A 20,862-nucleotide genomic window follows, 5' to 3' on the forward strand; every position below is an offset into this window, starting at 1 on the left:
ATGTCCCGAGAATCACCCTTTGTGGAAAGGTGTGGCACATTTGAGTTGGAAAAGTTGATTTACGTCCTGATTCTGTCTTATACTTGCAGTTAAGTTTGGGAAACCCTTAAATACTTTTATTCCTCATTTGGATGTCAGTAATAATGTCCACCTCACCAGATTGTAAAGGTATCAACAGATGCCAAAAAAAAAGTGAAAGCAGTAAATGTTAACCAGTATAAAAGGATTAGTCTCTTCCTAAGCTCAAGAGGAGCTCAAAGTCAAACGAAGTGGTTACCAAAGAAGTGGTTCCCCCAGTGCTCTGAGAGTCAGTCATTAAGGATCAACAATCCGGTGAAGGCTGAGCAAGCCACTCACAATCCCAGCCCTTCCCTCACAGATCACCTATCCACCAATATTGAATACTGCACCAACACTCAAGAACAATAATTCTGGAGGAAATGGGGACAGTACAAATTGGGCTATATGATAAAAAGTTATTTCTTGAATCGGTAATTACTTTTAATTGGAACAAGCACACCAATATTTTTGTGTGCAGTTCCTGACTCGTTTTATTAACAAGAATAACTCTTCTTAGGATTTCTCACTGAAAGACGTAAAATAGATCATCCTCCACGTTAAATTAAACTGTGAGGCATGGAGCTCATCAACACACACCTGAGTGGAAAATGCTAATCCCTCATGTCTTAAACTCATTCCCCACCACAGACACCTTTAGCCCAAAAGGGTGAGTGCTAATGATTGGTGTGACTTGAAAAATGTTATTCCTATTCACATATATAATTCCTTTCTGAAAATCTGCTAAAATATTTCTCACTGAATTCCCACAGCTTCCAACAACAGGTCAACTGCTTCCCATAAGCTGAAGCAAGGATTAAATCAGAAAGGTGCTCAGAAGTATGGTATCTGCCCTTTTCTCAGTGCTGCAATGGGCAGAGACATGTATGTGTGGCAGACATCATGGGGAAGTGGGGAATCTGGCGCCTGTCTATTTCAAGACAATAAGGCCTTTCTAAGGTTTCATGTTAGGGGCCCATGGACTAAGCTATGACTTGATGGGCGTGGCACTTCCCAGGTAAAATTATTCTGTTTAAATATAGCAGGGAAAAGCAACACGTCTAACAGAGACAAGGAAAGGAAGAAAAAAGAATGGGAATTGTTAATTCAGCCCTGAGGAAAGTGGAGTCTGTCAGGAGGGCCCAGAGAGCTCCCCTCGGGGCTCACAGGAGAAAACTGATATTCAACCTTGAGGATTTGAAAATCCTCAAGAGAGTTTTCCTCCAACTCTGCCTTCCCAAAGATTCCTGAGCTGAGAGTTTCTCAGTGATCAAAGATAGCCATCAAAGTGTCTCCCAGGAGAGAGAACTTTTCCTCTTCACATCTGTTTCTTCAAATGTAACATTGGGACACATTTGATCAGAAGACATCCTCAAGTAAAATTTTGAAAACATGTAAAACATGAAATCAGCCTAAATGCCCATGAAGGGTGGATTGGATAATGAAAATGCACCATGGAATACTCTACAGTGATAAAATGAATGAAATTGTGTCTTGCAGATGTGTGGATGAAGCTGGAGTTCATTATCCTAAGTGAACCGGCACATAAACAGAAAATCAAATACCACATGTTCTCACTTATAACTGGGAGCTGAACATTGAATACATATGGACACAAAGCAGGGAACGACAGACACTAATACCTACTTGAGGTGTAGGGAAGGAGTTGGGTGAGGATTAAAACACTACCCGTCTTATACTATGCTTATTACCTGAGTGGCAAAATAATGTGTACAAACAATCTCCTATGACACAATTTATCTATGTAACAAATCTGCACCTGTACCCCTCAAGCTAAAATAAAAGTTTAAAAGGGAAAAAATAAAATACAATAAAAAATAAAAAACATATAAAACCCAAAGTTTCCCAAAAGAAGTGCTTTATAGTGATCCTGCAGCAGAGATTTCTTTACCTCCTTTTCTGGAGGACATTTGGTTTCTTTAGGAGGGAGCTGGAATAATTCTTCTGAGGCATGGTCAGTGAAGTTATGAGTTTCACAGTGAATTATCTGTTCCTTGAGGGTGAGCTGATTCAAGAGACAGGTTTGGACTCATCACTCTTAACTCACTTCTTTAGAGAATTAATTAGGGGTGAGATGCCAGTTAAATTTTGTCACACACTCAGGTTATTTCTGGCAATGTCACAGTGAGATTCCATCCTTCTCACTGTGAGGAAGGATGAAAAACCCAACAGCATGGCAGTTGGGAAATGTGGATTCTCATTCAAGCTGTGTCACCCTAGACAAGTCACCAGAAATTGATGATTCTAAATTTTCTCAATGTGTTGTTACTATCCTGTGGGATTTTTTTGTGAAAAGTGAATAAGGCAATGGATATATTACTCCACTGCAAATTGTAAAGATTTTTTTTAATATACTTTAAGTTCTGGGGTACATGTGCAGATTGTGCAGGATTGTTACATAGGTATACACATGCCATGGTGGTTTGCTGCATCCAATCTCCCGTCACCTACATTAGGCATTTTTCCTAATGTTATCCCTCCCCAATCTCCCCATCCCCTGCTATTCCTCCCTGAATCCCCCAACCCCCAACAGGCTTTGGTGTGTGATGTTCCTCTCCCTGTGTCCATGTGTTCTTATTATTCAACATCCACTTATGAGTGAGAACATGCGGTGTTTGGTTTTCTGTTCTTGTGTCAAAGACACATGCACACGTATGTTCATTGCAGCACTGTCTACAATAGCAAAGGCTTGGAGCCAACCAAAATGTCCATCAATGACAGACTGGATAAAGAAAATGTGGCACATATACACCATGGAATACTATGCAGCCATAAAAAAGGATGAGTTCATGTCCTTTGCAGGGACATGGATGAAGCTAGAAACCATTATTCTCAGCAAATTGTAAAGATTTTTAAAGCAAAGTATTTTTTAAACTACATTTTATTGTGTGTATTTAAGATACACAACATGATGTCATAAGATATATACATATAATAAAATGGTTAGTATAGTGGAATAAATTAAAATATCCATCATCTCACAGAGATATGCAGTCTCACTGCTCCTATGGCAAAAGCAGCTATAAAATACTCATCTAGCAAAAACCCTGAATACAATACACTGATAAAAACTGTAGTCCTCATGCTGAACATTAGCTCTTTGGACTTGTTCAACTATATTATTTGCTACTTTGTATGCTTTGACCTACATCTTACAGAAAGATGAAGTGGTGGACATATGTTCTGAAACCCCAACTGAGACACCTAATTCACTAGGTATGTTTGAGGTATGACGGGATACAGAATTTCACTTTTCTTTTTTTTTTTTTTTTTTTTTTGAGACAGAGTCTCACTCTGTTGCCCAGACGGGTGTGCAGTGGTGCAATCACAGCTCTCTGCAGCCTTGACCTCCCAGAGGCTCAAATGATCCTTTCACTACAGCTTCCCAGGTAGCTAGGACTACAGGTTTGAACCACCACACCTGGCTAGATTTTTTTATATGTGTGTATTTTTTGGAGAGAAGGGTTTTCCTATGTTGCCCAGACTGGTCTCGAATTCCTGGGTTCAAATAATCCACCTGCTTGGCCTCCCAAAGTGCTGGGATTACAGACATGAGCCACCATGCCTAGCTGAGAATTTTTCAATTAGAACTACTACCTAAAATCTAGTTTCCTAAATCCATACCAGGTGATGTCCGGGCATTGTACTTCACACATTTTGCCTTAGTTTTACAAGAAATTACATTTTGAAGTGCACTAGTGGCAAGAATCTGTGAACTTTCTTCTCAAAGAGGAGTCAGAAAGCAATGGGATACATTTTTGGCTTCTTTCAGTGCTTTGAGTACTTCCGTTACTGTAGACATACAAATGAGGCTACTGTTTATCCAAAGCCCAGACCATTTGAAGTTATGAATGGGAAGAAGTCACATAAAACTAGAGAACTATCACTCTGTGTTTTCATGGACCCATTTCCTTAAGTCAGGGTACTATGATTTTGGCAGACATCTTAAGCTAGATGTTGCCATTTGACCAATCTAACTAATCTATCCACGATTCTAACCAGATTTTTAATTATCAGTTTAGGTAAATGTCAAATGAAATAGGATGGTGTAGGGTATATGCTTTACATAAAATGTTTCCCTTGGATGAGAGACTTTGCTCATGGTAACCAACAGGATATGTCTGGACCTTTGGATGCCATATTGACTCTTTTGTAGTTTGGCCCAGCCAAAGGCTATAACCACTGAAGATAATGTACAGGACTCTGAATGCTCCATTCTTATGTAATGGTACATTCTCTACCCTCTTTTGCTAAGTCTTTTCTCTTCTCCCTCTCAAATCTAATAAAACCTTACTAACTCTCTAGTGCTTTATTAAACCAAGATCCAGGCTGGGTTAGTCCCATTTTTCCTTGTGATTCTAGCAGGCTTCCTGCCTCTGTTTCATCACCTGTATATGGTATATCATTGTGTTTTCTTCATCTAATCTCTCAGGACAGACTGCAAAGGCTAGAATTGTGATGAATCATCTTCGTATCCTAAATGTCTAGTGTAGTATGTGTATATAACTAAGTCTGCAGAAATAAATGTTGAAGAATAAATGAATAACCATTTCTAGTGCATCAATATCTGTCCCTTATAAAGCACTAATCATTTCTTTATATATAATAACCAGCTGACAGAATACTGCAGGGGGACAGAATGTAAGTTTACAGCTCAGAATAATAAGATGAAAATGTTACTCACATGAATGATGGATCTTCCTCAGTTTTAAATATGAACAGTGTCTTCTTTATGTGGCTACACAGATGATTCCCCTGAAATTTAAATTATTTTATTTTTAGGAGATGGAATTGAAGGGAGTATGTGAGACCTGCTCACTTTTGCAAGCAAGCCATTCTCCAATTCTCTTTGGAATCTTTGAGGTTGTCACAGACTAGGAAGGGAGGAAATCTTTTTTTTTTTTTCCCCCCCGAGACAGAGTCTCACTCTGTCACCCAGGCTGGAGTGCAGTGGCATTATCTTAGCTCACTACAACCTCCGCCTCCCAGGTTCAAGCAATTCTCTTGCCTCAGCCTCCTGAGTAGCTGGGGTTACAGGCGCGTGCCACTGCGCCCAGCTAATTTTTGTATTTTTAGTAGAGACAAGGTTTCAGCATCTTGGCCAGGCTGGTCTCGAACGCCTGACCTTGTGATCCGACAGCCTCGGCCTCCCAAAGTGCTGGGATTACAGGCATCAGCCACCGTGCCCGGCCTGGGAGGAAATCTTTGAAGTCCTATTTGTTTATCTCTTTGGTCCACTGTTAAGGAGGCATGATAAACTGTCATAGAATTGCTGTCCCTGCCCAAATCCTATTTCCTCTGGGGCTTATGAAGACGAATAAAACCTTTTCTAAAAAGATTGAGGCAAATTAGCTTTCAGTCTCTTCAAATACAGTTTATCTGACAAAGTTCCATCTTTCTTCTGATGGATTACTGGTACCAACTAATAGCATTGGCTCATCTATAAGCTTGAGGAGCTCACACAGGAAAGACACAAAACCAACAACCAAACAAACAGAAAAACTGATTTTCTGTGATTCATTAAAATGTTTTCAGGCCGGGTGTGGTGGCTCATTCCTGTAATCCAAGCACTTTGGAGGCCAAGGTGGGCAGATCACCTGAGGTCGGGAGTTCAAGACCAGCCTGATCAACATGGTGAAACCCCGTCTTTAAAATAAATAAATAAATAAATTTTAAAAAAATGTTTTCATTTTAAGTTTTGATCTTCACTGAGTGTGAAATTCTCTGCTAGCAAGTAAAGATAATCAGCTTTATTGCCTGGCAAAACATCTTTTTTATTTTGCCACTGAGTAGCCCCTAAAGAGAATACAGTATTTACAAACAAGGCTTCTGGCATGTTCTCCTATACTTCCCTGTCCTCTCACAGTTCCAAACGCCTCTTAAAATAGCTTTACAAGTGCCTTCCCAACATTCTCCAGGAAGACATCATGTTCCCAGTGTAAGTGACAGTGGTCCAGGAGCACATTCTATCACCTAATTGTGAATTTCTCTGGATCATTAAATGCTCAATGTCTCAGACAACACGGCTTCCTCAACTTGCCGCCAATTGCTTCTCCTTTCACTTTCTCCTGATATAAAACAAAGCAAAAAAGACAACCCCCCAAAAATGGCATTTCATTTTGACAACATTTGCGGCAAAGCTGATTACATTTACGGTTATCAAGACTTTGGGATGAAGTAATCTGCTATTTGGAAGAAAAACACTTTGACAAAATTAGGAGAGATGACATCAAAATATAGCTTTGTAATTTGTCTCTTTTTTTTTCTTACTCTAAAGACACTGCACAGACAATTTTTGTAAATTTGGCAGGAGACGTGACAACAGTTTCCTAATGACCTTATGAATTGGGGATGCAACAGAAAGAAGGAGATTTTATGTTGTTTTATAAAAGAGTTCATCCATCACACTTTCTTCAGCTTGTGAAATTGTCATACATCTCCAGGGAACAAACTCATTGTGTAATTAGTTTTCAATTATTCTCTATTATGTAATTGCAAGATTAAGTTGATTTATTTTTATGAGCATCAACATTATTTTTTAATATATTATTCCAAGTAGATACTGCAATGACTAATGAGAACTCTAATCATTTACAGACAATTCAGTAGGAAAAATGACTAGATTGTATTTCCAAAACATCTGGAAAGCAAGAAAGTAGATGCTCTCAAGATTAGAGTAGTTCACTGAACCACATTCTCAGCAGGGACCGAGAGAACAACACAATGGCCAACACTTGTTCTGACAGGTTGGTGTCATTTTATATCTGTCATTAAAATTTTGAAAATCACTCATGTTTGAATCCAGCCTTTCCGATAAAATCTTACTACTGAATTGTAAGATCCCCTTGTAAAGCATCAGGGAAACCGAAGAAGAAAGGTTAAAAACAGAATCAAGAGTCCCACACAAACCGGAAATAATAACAAAAAGTTTTTACAGCCTCATGTCTTTCTTAGAAGAAATAAAACTCTAAGATTGAAAATAATCATGTGGAACCTTCCATAGGAGTAATCATTGTTGGGTGATGAAATTGACAATGGGCTGTCGAGATGTTCAGACTCAAAATCCTGTTTCTATCACCTCAGATTGCTGTCATCCACATAACAAGCTATGACTGTTTTACCCTTAGTAAGTCTCCTTACTATAAAACAAAGGCATCAGATGAGATGATGCTGGACATCCCATTAAATCTTTAAATCCACGAAGGTGAAGATATTAAAGGTAGCCTGACAATGACACAATTGTCCCCAAACTGAATATACGTATCCACTACTTGGTACTGCCTGAAACTGTAGTATCCTTTGAAAGACACCAGAGGCTCAAGACAGGAAAAGATGAACAATGAGAACACATGGACACAGGGAGGGGAGCACTACACACTGGGGTCCGTTGGGGGGAAATGGGGGAGGGACGGGGGGGTGGGGAGGTGGGAAGAGATAGCATGGGGAGAAATGACAGATACAGGTGAGGGGACGGAAGACAGCAAACCACACTGCCATGTGTGTACCTATGCAACAATCTTGCATGTTCTTCACATGTACCCCCAAACCTAAAATGCAATAAAAAAAAAGATGCCAAAACCTTCTCTTTCTAAGCTCCCTAGAAGGTGGTGAAGGCAAGTGGAAGACCTTCCGTGCTAAGGATCATAGGTCCACTAAAACTGCTAAGGCTGAGTAGTGCTGTTAGGAGGGAATGCTAAGCCCTATGCAAGAGAGCAGATGAAAGTGGACACCTAAGTGTAATTCTTCTCCTTTTGAGAAGGCTAAGTCTATCACATGGCAAGTTACCCAGGATGCTACTTTGTTTCATGAGGTACATTGTTCATCACCTTTGTTCATGTATCTTTTATATAGGGTCAAGTAAAAAGAGAAAATTTTATTAAATCCATCCCTAATATGGAAAAAAAGTCTGTTTAAATCATACGCAATGTTTCATTGGTTAAAATTTCTTTTACCATACACGATGCACAAAAACAAAAAATTTTGGTTCCCTTAAAAGTTTATGTGTTTGAGATTAATTAGATTCAGCTTAAATAAAATAATATTACCATATACCTATAAGCATGGCCTAGAGGAAATTTTGCTCAGGCTTAGATAAAATATTGGTTTTGAAAGTGGAAACATTTATCAGAAAGGTTTTATTTTCCAAGAAAAGATTCACCTAGAAAGAGTTTCTTTGAACTGTTTCAGAAAAGAATAATTTGGTACTATGAAATCAACAGAAGCAGCAGATTGGGGTAGTAGGAAACTTGGAACTCTTAGCAGACTACTAGCATAAAATATGATTAAATAAATATTTATTGAGCTCTGCTATGTGCCAAGAATAGAGGCAGGCATCAAATTCAATGCTGAGAAGAAGGAGTGGGGGGAGGAGGAGGAGGAAGGAAGGAGAAGGAGGAGGAGGAGAGAGGAGGAGGGTGAGGAAGTGGAGGGAGAGCAGGGAGGAAGAGAAGCGGGAGAAAAAAGGGGAGGAGAAGGAAAGGAGGGACGACAAATTCAGTCCTTACTGAGCATTTTTTTTAAATGAAACTGGAGAAAAATCAAAAGAATTTTATCCTATAAAGGTGTTGAATATAAGGTATTGGTATAAGATAAAAAGTAGGTCCACGTGAAGAGGCAACTTGTCAAGTTACCTAAGTGGGTACCATTAGCTTTCGTGTGGGAAGCCCATGTCCAAACAGCTGGAAGGACGAGAGCAATATTCAGACAATATCAATTCTCCTAAAGGCAGAGGATAGAGCAAAGGAAACACCTCAGAGGAGGTGTTCCTAAACAATCTCTTAGGACTTCCTTTACTTCTCGGATAGGAACAAGAAAACTCCTCTGTCTGCTACTGGAAAAACAAAAAGATTTATGGTGTTTCGTTTAAATGATATTTAGGGGTCATATGGTCTTGTATAAAGTGGTCTTTCAACTAGGTTTGCAGTTTTTTAACTTAGCTTCGTCATGGCCATGGCTGCTGAAGCTTGGAAGATGCTGTGAGAAAGAGAAGAGGGAAGTAGACGGCTCTGGGATAATTTTTCCTCTCCTCTTCTTGAATTTACACACTCAGAGAAGTGGAAGAGTTGTCCAAACTTGGTAAACAAACCACTCAAATCCTTCAAAAGAGAGAAGTGAAAGGTGTTTGTTATCTGAATTTTTAAAAATTCCTGTAAAATCTATAATCATGGGAAAATAAAGACAGTTAAATAAAAACTACAAGATGCCAAAAAAAATACACTTTTCTAAGTACTGAAATAGGGATATAGTGGGTTAAAGGAAGACAAAAAAGAGAATTAAAATATTCAGAACATGAATTCTGTGACCATTTTTAAAGTTCTAGAGCTTAAGAATATGGAAATGTAAGATTAGAGAAAATGCAAAAGAAGAATAAAATAATACAACGGCAAAAAGAAAAAAAATATTTATTGCCTGGCTAAAATTTATCTTCAAGAAGCATGGCAAAATATTTACTGATTTAATGAAAATCCCAAAGAAAATGAATGCAATGGAATATCATTCAGTGCTGAAAAGAAAGGAACTATCAAGCCATGAAAAGACATGGAGGAACCTTAAATGACTTGAATTTACACACTAAGGGAAAGAAAGTTATTACTAACTGAAAGAGGTCAGTCTAAAGACTGCATACTGTATGAGTCCAACTACGTGACAGTCAGAAAAGGCCAAGTATAGTGACAGTCAAAGAACCAGTTGTTGTCCAGAGTTAAGGTAAAGAGGGGAGTAAATGGAAGGAGCACAGATGATTTTTTTTTTTTTTTAGGGCAGTGGAAATACTTTGTATGATGTTACATGCATACAGTGGCATCTACATACCATTATATACTTGTCTAAATTCAGTGAATGCTCAACACCAAACAGGAACCCTATTGTAAACTATGGGCTCTGGCAACACTGATGTGTTAATGTCATTCACCAATTGAAACAAATGTCCCACTCAGATGGGAGAAGTAGATAGTGGAAGGAAGTAGGTGTGTACAAGGGCAGAAGGTATACGGAAACTCTTCTGCTCAATTTTGTGGTGAAATTAAAACTGATTTGAAAAATAAAGGCTATTAAAAACAACTATTGCAGCAAGAAAAATGTCTTTCAATAATTACATATAGTGACAGAAAAAAAGGTCATTGAATTTTAGATAATTGACCTCTTGATATCAAGTGTTGTTTCCCACATATATTAGGAAAGTATAGTAAGAGCACTCTGGAGTTTGGGAGAAATAATTTTAAAATGCAGTCAAATGTTTGCTGCAAGTGGAATGAGTAAGTCACCATAATTTAATTAAAATATGCAAGCCAAATAGGAATGACCTTTAGCAAATCTGACCAATATTTGGTGCAGGAATTTCAATGATCTAGATTCCCAAGTCTTAGGGAGTAAACTGAATGAATTCAGAGTCACCATCAATTATTTCTGAAAGTGCATCTCAGACACCAAGAGATGCCAAAGTACAGGAACAGGGGCAATAGCTATTAAAGGAGAAGAGAACAGGGCTGCCAATTATTGCCAGTACTCTAGATTCAATATCTACTAAAATAACCAAATTACACTGGACCAGAAAATGTAACAAACCTTATGCACAAAGAAAAACTATAGACAGGCAAGAGCAATTGTAGCTGAGGAATGGAAGTGAAAAAAGACCCAACAGGAATGGACCCTGGGCACTGGCATTGTGATGAAGAAGCTATAATAAACTGGAGAATAGCAAAGGGGAGTCATTTGACAACCTTGTTTTTTTCCATGAAAAAGACCCCTAGGATTCAAAGTGAACATTTCAAAGATCGGAACATCTCATTTTATTTGGTTTGAATATGAAAACTTTCTAGAAAATAGAGATGGCCTCCTTTCTTTCCTAATGTCATAAGATAAAAATAATTTTAATTTTCAGCAAATTCTTATAGAGAGAGAAGTCAGGGTATCTCCTTTTAAATGAGAGAAATTTAAAGATGAATGCTAAGGATGTGAATTTCCTGAAGAATGTGTTATGTAACTAACAAACTCTGAGGGAGAGGAGTAATTATCACTTTAATTAATTAGGGCTCTGTTACAGCTCCCTTGTGAAAGATAATCCTTGATTAAAACTGTCAGTATGTAAAAATATTGACTGATATTGAAATGTAAGAGTGTAAAATTTCAATTAATTGTGAAAAAGAAATTAGCTGGTATTATCATTTACCAATAGACAGTCATGATTCTCAGAACATGTGGGGGCATAGAAATAAGTGTTAACAATGGACATGTAAACAGGAACAGAATTATCCCAAGGAGGTTTATCCCTTAGGACAACTAGCTTCTTTGGCCTTTGGTTTCCGCATCTGCAATGCAGAAGTTTAGGTTAAGTAATGACAATTGTTTTGCAAAGGAAGGGACTAGATATAACAGCATGAAATGGAAGGAGATTAAATGATGACATTTTACCAATATTTAATGTTTTCCTAATCAGCAGAAATGTTGCAATATACATATGCTTTTTAAATATCAATAAATATTGCATGCCTTGGAAATTTCATACCTGGAAGCCTTGCTGAGACTTTTTTCACCTCTGTGCCTAGAAAGAGCTCCCAGGGGACTATGAAGGCTCAAGCACTTTTAAACTCAAACCCTATAAATTATACTAAGCCAGGAGGTTAGTGGCCAGGACACAGATTCTAAACTTCACCTAAGACTGATTCCTTTATCATGAAGTCTGTTTTCATGATTTCATTTTCTGAACACTGACTAGAAGTGAGACTTGCTTCTATTTCTTTTTCATTTCTTTCTCTTTTTCCCTAGCCTTATCAGAATTAGATGCCAAATAATACAATGAGATATCCTCTGACAGACTGCTTGTGGTATAGTATAACTAAACAAAAAAGCATTAAAAACTAATCATTAACCTTAGATGTGGAAATAATGCCCGCAGCCACAAACTCACTGTTAGACCTAGAATAAGTTATTTAGTGTCAACAAGCCATGATTTCAAGACTTAGAAAGAAAAAGGAATAAATGTACCACATAAGGTGGGCATGAGGTATAGAAACAATATATGTAAAGAAATGGTATAGGTTCTAAAATCTGATGAAAACTCAAAGAACAGCAGCTGTCATTTCATGGGTTTTGCTGCCATTATTATCGTCACAGAAGAGTATCTCACCCAAAATTCTGACGTTTCCCCTAATATGGAAATAACTAGTCATGGAAAATATCCAGTCAGGCTTATTTTAAAATAAAGCAAAATTAAGATTGCTTGTTTACTGTTTAAAGATACCCAGTTGCCAGAGACCACAGAAATTAAACCTATATCATCCACCCCTCCTCCTGACTTCAGTACTTCCATCCAGCACAGCACAAAGAAAAATAAAGTCTTTATTATTTAGGCTTACATGTGAAGACATAACTGCCCACTCCACTGATAAAATCTGATAAAAATAAAAGTAATTTTGAGGATAAAGCAAGAAAACAGTGGGCATATCTGGGACACATGCTTTGGCCCTGGAGCTGCTCTTTATCTTCCCCCTAAAATGAAACCAAATGCCCTGATGCTCTCCAAAGAACACAATTAAGTAGAATTTTCTTATCTCTTTCTATTTTCATGCTGGTTATGGTAGAAGCGCTTCCCTTTGTAATAGTGCCAAGGAAGGCAGAGTATTAGAAAATCTTCCTTGTGTTCAACAATATAAAACTGTGTGTGAAATATATATATTTTTTCCTCTACCTATCAAATTATTCTGTGCTTATCTTTTACAGAAAAGAAGAAAAATTAGGCTTCAGGTAATTATTTAGCTCACAATCACATTCCTCCTAAAGAGCTCCTTTGTAGTTAATTAAATAAGAGGTTTTCTTCCAACATCATTCTGTCTTGTTTATTGGCTTGGCATGAATGAGGAGGGGAGGAAGGACTTATTTGCTTTATTAAAGAAGAATCATCGGCATGACTAACAGTGAACAGTAAAGTCAAGAAAAATCATTATAACTTTCTTACTCCTAGAGGAAGTATTATAATGGCCTGTTACTTGGGATCATCAGAGTACAACGTTTTGCAACAATGACAGTGAAATGTATCAGCATGACACTTAAGACAATTTTCTCACTTTCTCTAACTTCTCCACTAGAGTTGGGAAAGAAGAAGAGGAAGAAGTCCAAGCACCTGATCCAGCTATATTAGTAATGAGAATCTAGACAGAACATCAGATAGAAGAATGCAGAATTTTCTTATCACTTTCTATTTTCATGCTGGTTATGGTAGAAGCTCTTCCCTTTGTAACAGTGCCAAGGAAGGCAGAGTATTAGAAAATCTTCATCGTGTTCAACAATATAAACCTGGGTGTGAAATATATTGTTTTTCCTCTACCAATCAAATTATTCTGTGCTTATATTTTATAGAAAGGAAGAGAGGAGCTCTGGAATCGTGAAGATATATATGATCTGTGAAGATATTAAGCTAATGAGAGGAATTTAAGGAGAAAAAAATAAAACAAGAAATAGAAAAGAAATCAAGTACTTATTTTTTAAATAGCGGAGACTGATTTAATTCCAAGGACATATTGTATGCAGATGGGACTGTGCCCCATCCAAACAAACAGGTGTCTAGATTTCCTGTACATCATCTCCAGCGGTCCTCCTGGATTGTTGTTCATTGTTCACACTAGAATTTGCCTCACAAATCAAAAAGTCTCCAGCTACAACAAAGCTCTCTGTTGGGGCCTTGATGGTCCACATATGAATGGAAAATACCTATGGTAATATTTGCAGTGACATTTGAGTTGTACATCCCATCTTCTTTCCTCCGTGATGCCTTTTACATTCTAATTCATCAGTCTGTTATTTAAAATGTCCTGTGATTACCCACCTCAGTATCAAGGAAGGGGCTTGCTAGAAATCTAGATTCCAGGGCTTGAATCCCAGCCTGACTCAACATCTTTACAAGAGGAATAAAGTATCTCAGATACTCAACCTGTGAATTAATCTCTTTTAAATGACTTCTTAGAAGATAGTAGTTGTATAAATAATTCAGACTCTTATCATTTAAAGCTCTATATCAGGTGACTATGAACATTAACTTTAGAAAAAGTGGGCCCAGTTCTGCCAAGAAGTCAACATTCAAGAGTATGTAGATTCTCAGTCTCAGAAAAGAGAGGTCCTGCTTTTCTGAGCCCAGTAAATACAGATAGCTTCAAAAGACTGCCTGGCTACCAGTTTTCATTATGTATTTGCACTAATCTGAAAAATGTAGATCTTCAGTTTTTATTGTTGCTGTTACTCATTGTCCGTGTGCTGGAAATTTGAATTTAAACTAGCACTTAGCCTATGAAGTTGCCTACAGCTTCTTTGATAGAATAAAATGGAGGAGTACTATGCATATCTATGGGGTTGCCGATGATGCAATAAAAATGTTAAAATTATTTTGATAAATAGGAAGTGATTTAAAAATTCTACTTAATTGTGTTCTTTGGAAACATCAGGGCATTTGGTTTCATTTTAAAGAGAATATAAAAATGCAAATTTAAGTGTATATTGCCGTCATTTATAAAATATGGCCTCTATTCTCGCCTCATCTGTATCCCTAACAAGTTCTAGCTGTTAGTCTACTACCAGCACCAGATAAAACCATCCAAGTTGCTTATCATTTTCATAAGTTAACTCCTTTGTAAATAATTTGGTTTTTAAAATAAAAATATCCATGGCTTCATCTTCCAAAACATGTGGCTACAAATAATAAGGGCCAAAAATGTCATTGTTATTGTATTGATTAGGCACATAAAAATAACAGGCATGTACTGAGTGCCTGGTAGGTATCAGATGATGCACCTGGCTGTGAGAGATTTAATGAGATAGAGAATGTAAAATACTTATTAAATTCATCATATTATATCATACCTTTTCATGGGTATTATTACTTTGAGTAATGGCTAGAGCATAAGTATGATGCTTAGCATTGCCTGTTATTATAATAATAATACATTGATAAGGAAGAAAAGGAGGAGGAAAATAAAGAGGAAAGAAATATATTGGCTAGCATTTATTTAGCGTGTACTCTGTACCACTCATTATATCAAGCTCTTTATATGCATTATCTCCTTGTGCAGTAGGATGAAGAAATGCCCTTGAGAAAGATGGCTGGGAAAACAGCTCTGATCAGCTACGGAAGCTCCCATGTGAGTTTGATTTCAGGGTTTATCCTAGACATTGAGAAACACTGAAGAATTTTTACCAGGAGAATGACATGTTCAGATTTGCATTTTAGAAAGGTCACTCTGGCAGTGTGAGGCGTAGTTTGTACTAGAGAACGACTGGAGAGTGGGAGACTGCTTAGAAGCATATGGCTCTGGTGATAGTTCACGCGAGAGGTGCGAAAGGTCTGAGAAGATGCCTGGGTGGAAAGACGGGCGTGGATTCTGGGGAAGCCTCCCAGGGAACAGACTTAACCTGGTGACTGATTAGAGGGCAACAGTGAAATTTGCAGTGAGAAAGAAAGAAGATATCCTTATAGCATGTCAACCTCACTTCTAGGTTCTCATGTATTTAGGGATTAATAAGAATGTGCTGCTTGATATTATTATTCACACAATCATGTAAGTAAAACTTCTCTATCTCCCACCTAACAAATATCTCCCCTCTGTCTTCCTTGCTCACATGTGTATGTGTGTGTGTATATGTATGTGTGTGTGCATATATATACACAAATACACAGGCATACGTTACACACACACACACACACACACATATATATCCTTCAAGAAAGATGTTTCTATTCTAAAGATAGAAGACTTCCATTGAGAAGTCTTAAAGACGTAAATGTACAGAATATTGTATTTAGATTATCCTCCCAGGGATATCTCAGTGGTACCTCTTTGTCTTGCATAAGAACATTTTCATAACAATGTTAGACATGTAAGAGTATTAATATCCTTCCCACCCCTTTGCCATAACTGTTTACATAGTAAACATTTAACATACCCACACAACAAATGTATTCTACTAATCTCTTTGCCCAAAAACACATTAATTCAAAGTCCTTCTTGCTTAGGTCCAGTTGAATTTGTGATTGAAACTGAAATTATCCCTGAGTTTTAAAAACCATGTCCTTGTCCTATGGAAATCAATGTGCTTCCAGTTATTGAACACCAGAGGGCATCATTCAGTGAAAGCTTGGATTTGGGAGCGGGAGCGAAGCCGGAGAGAGAAGGGGGGTCATACAAGGGAGCGAGAGAGAGGAAGGGGTATGGGGGAAGACAGAGAGAGGAGAAAAAAAAAAGAGAGAAGGAATTCCATTACTAATGAAAGAAACCGAGAAAACAGAGTTTTTAGTATGTACCCTTATCTACCATGAAACATTACCATGGTAACAGCACCAGTTAAGATGATTGTATATTTAGGTCATAGTATAAAAGAAGGAGCTAGAACATGTGGAAAAAAAAAAAAAAAAGAGAGAGAGAGAGAAATAAATAAAGTAAGGCAAAGATATATAAAGAGTGGAAAGAGGAAAACCAACTGGAACCTACCTCTTTGCTAATAGCAGTTTGCAAAGTAACATTATACTTTCAAAGCAAATGTGGATAATAAATACTAATTAAAATTAAATGGAATCATTGAGATTCAGAATCCTAAGTGCCAACAGTCTCATTCAAAAAGAGAAGTCATTTAGCATGGAAAAATGAAGAGACAATTTGACTGGAATTGGGACGCCTGTGTTCTTATGCAGTCTTGGTCAGCTGTGTCACCTTGAAAATGTCTCTTCATCCGCTTACTATCATGAGCTAAACTGAATGATACCAAAATTAACTTTTATTACTTTGCATCAGACAAAAGAACTTCTGTTTAGTAATGTACTATATAGCTGAGAGGTGAAAATGGGATCTGCCAACGTTTTGGTGCCCTTGTTTACCTCTGCCAGAGGCAATCACTGACTAAACAACACAAGCACGCTGTGCCAACTAAGAATCCACTCAGCGCTGCATCTGCTTTGCTAAGGGTTTAGGGGATCCAACAACATGAAAAGTTGAATTAACAGATGGAGAGAACATCATTTGATTTCTGAATCCCACAATTTTGTTTTCCCCAAACACAGGGAAAGCAAGTGTCACAACTATTTATAAAGAGCCAGTCAACACAATATAAGAACTAAGACTGTGGAATCCAACAGGCTTGTGTTTGAATCCAGGGGCTGCAACTTACTAGCTGTATGATCTTGGGTCATTATTAGATGCCTCTGAATGCTGGTTTCTTCCTCTGTAACAGCAGGAAAATAACATCTACTACATAGGATTGTTGCAATGAGAAAATGAAAAAATTGATTATTAACTCATTCAACAAACATTAAATATGTGCCTTGGGTGTGCCTGGCTGTATTTTAAAGAGTAAGGCTAAAGCAACTGATAAAACAGAAAATATCTTACAGGGAAATGGTTAGAATAGTGCTGGGAACTTAGAACACACTCAGCAAAATATCTGTCTAAGAAAAGGTGACTTTCATCTCTTTCCCCACATTTCACCTCCCCCACCTAGGCCAGGTGAGCTGTGGAATATGCAGTCAGTAACTTACACCATTTATCTTAAGTGAGAGAAGTCTCGACACCTGCTCAATGAACCAAAGGTAGCCAGAGTGGATACAGGTGATAGGAAACAAAAGCCAGTTGTTAGTAATCATTGGTAGCATTTGATACATAGGACTCTATTGAGAACTATGTCACAGAGAATCCACGTCATAAAATCTCAAGCAGGTCTAATATAAGTTTAAATGAAGAAAACCAATTCTTCAAGAGAACTGTGTGGCAAAATATTTCTGTCAGTCTCTATCCTACTGAGTAAAGTGGGAAAAGTTTAAGACGGGATTGAGAATGGTGTCTGAGTGGTCAGAAGACAACAGCAGGGGTTTGCCCACATGCATATCCTAAACAAAGGCTGACATTAGTCATGGAGGTTGAATCCAGCATGATTATTGACATATGCACAGATTCTTGCCCTCATTTTTCTCTCTCCCAATTCTTTCTTCATTTCCCTTTTACTCTAATTTCTCTTCTCCCTCGTTTGTGCTTGCTGTAACTTTACTCATTGCTTTGGGTCCAAGAGACTTGTGATTCCTAATTAGTCAGCCTACCTTCCATTCAAGACAGCATCATTCATGCTTTTTGTGCCTTTTCTACCTGCTAGCAGGCTGGAACTGTTTTCTTTGGACCTCTGAAACCACCTATTTCTCTTGGCCCTGGGGAATGGCTGCTCTGGAATTGGAATTGGAAAATTGTCCAGTGAAGACACATCTGGATGCCTTACTATATGGATTATCTGAGCAATAAAGGGGATCAGTCAGATTTAGAGCAATATGTGTTGTTTTGTTTGTTTTGTAACATGACAATAGTCTCGGCCTCCCAATATTGAGGGACCCTGGGAACTAAGCCAAATGGACTTTTACTGGTATTTGACCTGCTATTTCTTTCCCAATCTGTCTCTGAAGTTAGTTGAGAGCTCTTTGGGTTCTCTTTTACTCAAACTGTGACAGAAGTATTCAAATCCACCTATTTGCTCACTCCAATTCGCCTCCAGGCACCCTCAAGCACCCTTACACAAACAAACATGGCTCTTTGTTTTATAGGAAAATGAAGCATCTGTCAGGCAGTCTAGCCCTGGGAATTTGGGGTCTGGAGACTTTCCCTCATTTTCACCCTGTCTCATTCACAGAGGTTTATTTTAAAATGGTAAACAGATTTGGCTATAGTTCTCACCTCTTTTTAGGGTCAGGTTACATCTTTAAAATTGTAATTGGCATTATTGTCTAGCCCAGGAAAGCAAATCGAGTCAATAGGAAATTGCTTATTTATTGTATTGCTACAACTAGATCACATTACTGATAATAGCAATAACAATCATAATTCACCTGGCATTGATTTATTACTTCTGAGTCCTCAGCTGCCAAGCCTGCAAAGCTGGGACATTGTTGGCACAAAATTCTTCCATCCATTTGACAAGTCTCAAAAGTCCACTTTCTGAACTGCAGCGGAATACATTTCCCAACTTAAAATTGCCTCTTGGCCAAGTCAACTGGTTTTACCTCTGTGAAAATCAGTGTCATTATTATTACCTCCCCAACCACGGCACAGGTATTCCTGTTTTGGGCTTCTGTATAAAGATACCGTCATCTCTATTATCATCTTATCAATGAAAATGCATATATTCCTATCATATGGTGCTACATATTTACCGATTGCCCACAAAGTGCAATGCGCTACCTTTGCCGCACAATCCCGAGTTCCTTACTCTGGAGTTTATTAAAAGCTTCGTTTTGAGAGCCCTCTCAATCGGAGACGCCAGAATTGTCAGGAAAGAAGAGAATCGCCGGCGCGTCCCAGCACCCGGGCATCGAACTTCCCTGGGCAGGATGGAGAAAAGCTGCTGCCCGCGGGTGGGCTCCTGGGGGGACGCCCGGCGGCGGGGCGGGGCTGGGCGGGGCGGGGCGGCCTGCAGCGCTGCAGCCGCAGGAACCCTTGGTGCTTCGCACAGCCCGGCCGGTTTTCCCCAGAGCCTCCCTCCCCTGAAGCCTAACCCCAATTCCAGTTTTTCCTCAGGCCTTTCGGGTGGCCCCGAGGTTTGTCTCTGGAATCTAGGCTGACTCCCCACCCGACCCGCAGAGCCCTGTGCGGGCCGTGGCCCTGACCATGGCGGTGGCTGCGGGAGCTCCGGGCTGTGGAGCGGGGGCTGCGCGCCGGAGCGCTGAAGAGTGTGTGGCAGAGCGTGGAGACTGGTCGCTGTGTGCTTGTGTCGCTGGCTGCGTGTCCTAGGGGATGGGCAAATCACACGGCTGCCACAAACCCATTGCCACCCAGCGCTAAGAAAAGAGCAGGAAAAGCAAAACAAAAAAGCAAAGAAGAAAGGGAAATAGAAAGTCACTGTGGGGGATTCCGGAGCTTGAGGAGTGGGAGGCGCTGCGCTCTTCTTGGCTCGCGGCGCCTGGGCTGGCAGACTTGGAGCCCTGGGTGGCCGCAGCCACAGACGTGCTGTGGCGGTGAACTGACCTAAGGACGCGGGAGGGCGGCCTGGGTGAGATGTCCGCCGACAGCTCTGCTGGCTTTACGCGTTTACCTCCATTTCTCTGTTCTCCTCCAGCCTCTCTGCCCCTGGCGACCCTCCCTGCTGGTATTTCTGTACATGCAAGAGTCTTGGCATCATCACCAGGCACCAGCGGGTCGGTGGACCCTCTCTGGGACAATTCGGCATCTCAGGGCAGCCTCGAGGACGGCGATGGGCAGGAAGATGGAGAAGGGATGGGGGGTACTGAAAGCGGACAGAGGCTAAGGGTGTGCCGCCCTGTGTGTCAGTAATTCTGGGGAATTTTCACTTCTCCCAGACGAGTCTCCACTTACCCCGCGAGGGGACCCCTGGGCGCCCGGCAGCGCGCACAGGTGGAATTTCTGCGAGTCTAACCGGCACCAGGCATGGACCGCACCTGTCCGGGTCCGAGAGCTACAAGTTAAGCGGTGATTGCCTGGGACCTCAGGTGCGGACCGCAAGGGACATTGGGTGGGTGCAGCGGTCCCCAATCTACGACCCCGGGGCCTGCCGGGGCGGTTCAGGACCCATTGTGAGTTAGGTGGCGAAGCCCAGGCACAGTCCCGTGTCTCATGGGCTTCGGTTTGGGACCTGTTCCCCAGCCACCGCGGATTTGCGCGCTCCTGCGCGGGGCTAAAATACCATGGCATTGCAGAAGGCTTCCCTCTCTTTTGTCTTGGGACCCTCTCCCCCATTCTTATTGCTTCTGCTTCGAGGCCATGATCCGGAGACTGCAATGGGAAACCTCTCCAGCGCCGGAGGGCGGCTCCTAAA

At 39.7% G+C, this 20,862-nt stretch overlaps 1 protein-coding gene across 6 annotated transcripts in view; it reads right to left on the reverse strand.

Moving 5' to 3' along the window:
• Positions 1 to 20,862, reverse strand: part of CHRM2 (cholinergic receptor muscarinic 2) — a 147,617-nt gene that overhangs the window by 125,454 nt on the left and 1,301 nt on the right. For 3 of the 6 annotated variants that reach the window (XM_010340359.3, XM_074379030.1, XM_074379028.1), the window contains exon 3: positions 4,763 to 4,833. The exons of 2 other annotated variants lie outside the window; for them this stretch is intronic. In XM_010340359.3, the coding sequence (XP_010338661.1) occupies positions 4,763 to 4,764 (2 nt within the window). In that variant the 5' untranslated portion in view covers positions 4,765 to 4,833. Of the gene's footprint in view, positions 1 to 4,762; positions 4,834 to 19,271; positions 19,392 to 20,862 lie in introns of those variants that run through there. One more of the 6 variants, XM_074379029.1, reaches the window with a different exon arrangement.

Source organism: Saimiri boliviensis, chromosome 10 (genome assembly GCF_048565385.1).
Source record: "Saimiri boliviensis isolate mSaiBol1 chromosome 10, mSaiBol1.pri, whole genome shotgun sequence".
Taxonomy (NCBI): domain Eukaryota; kingdom Metazoa; phylum Chordata; class Mammalia; order Primates; family Cebidae; genus Saimiri; species Saimiri boliviensis.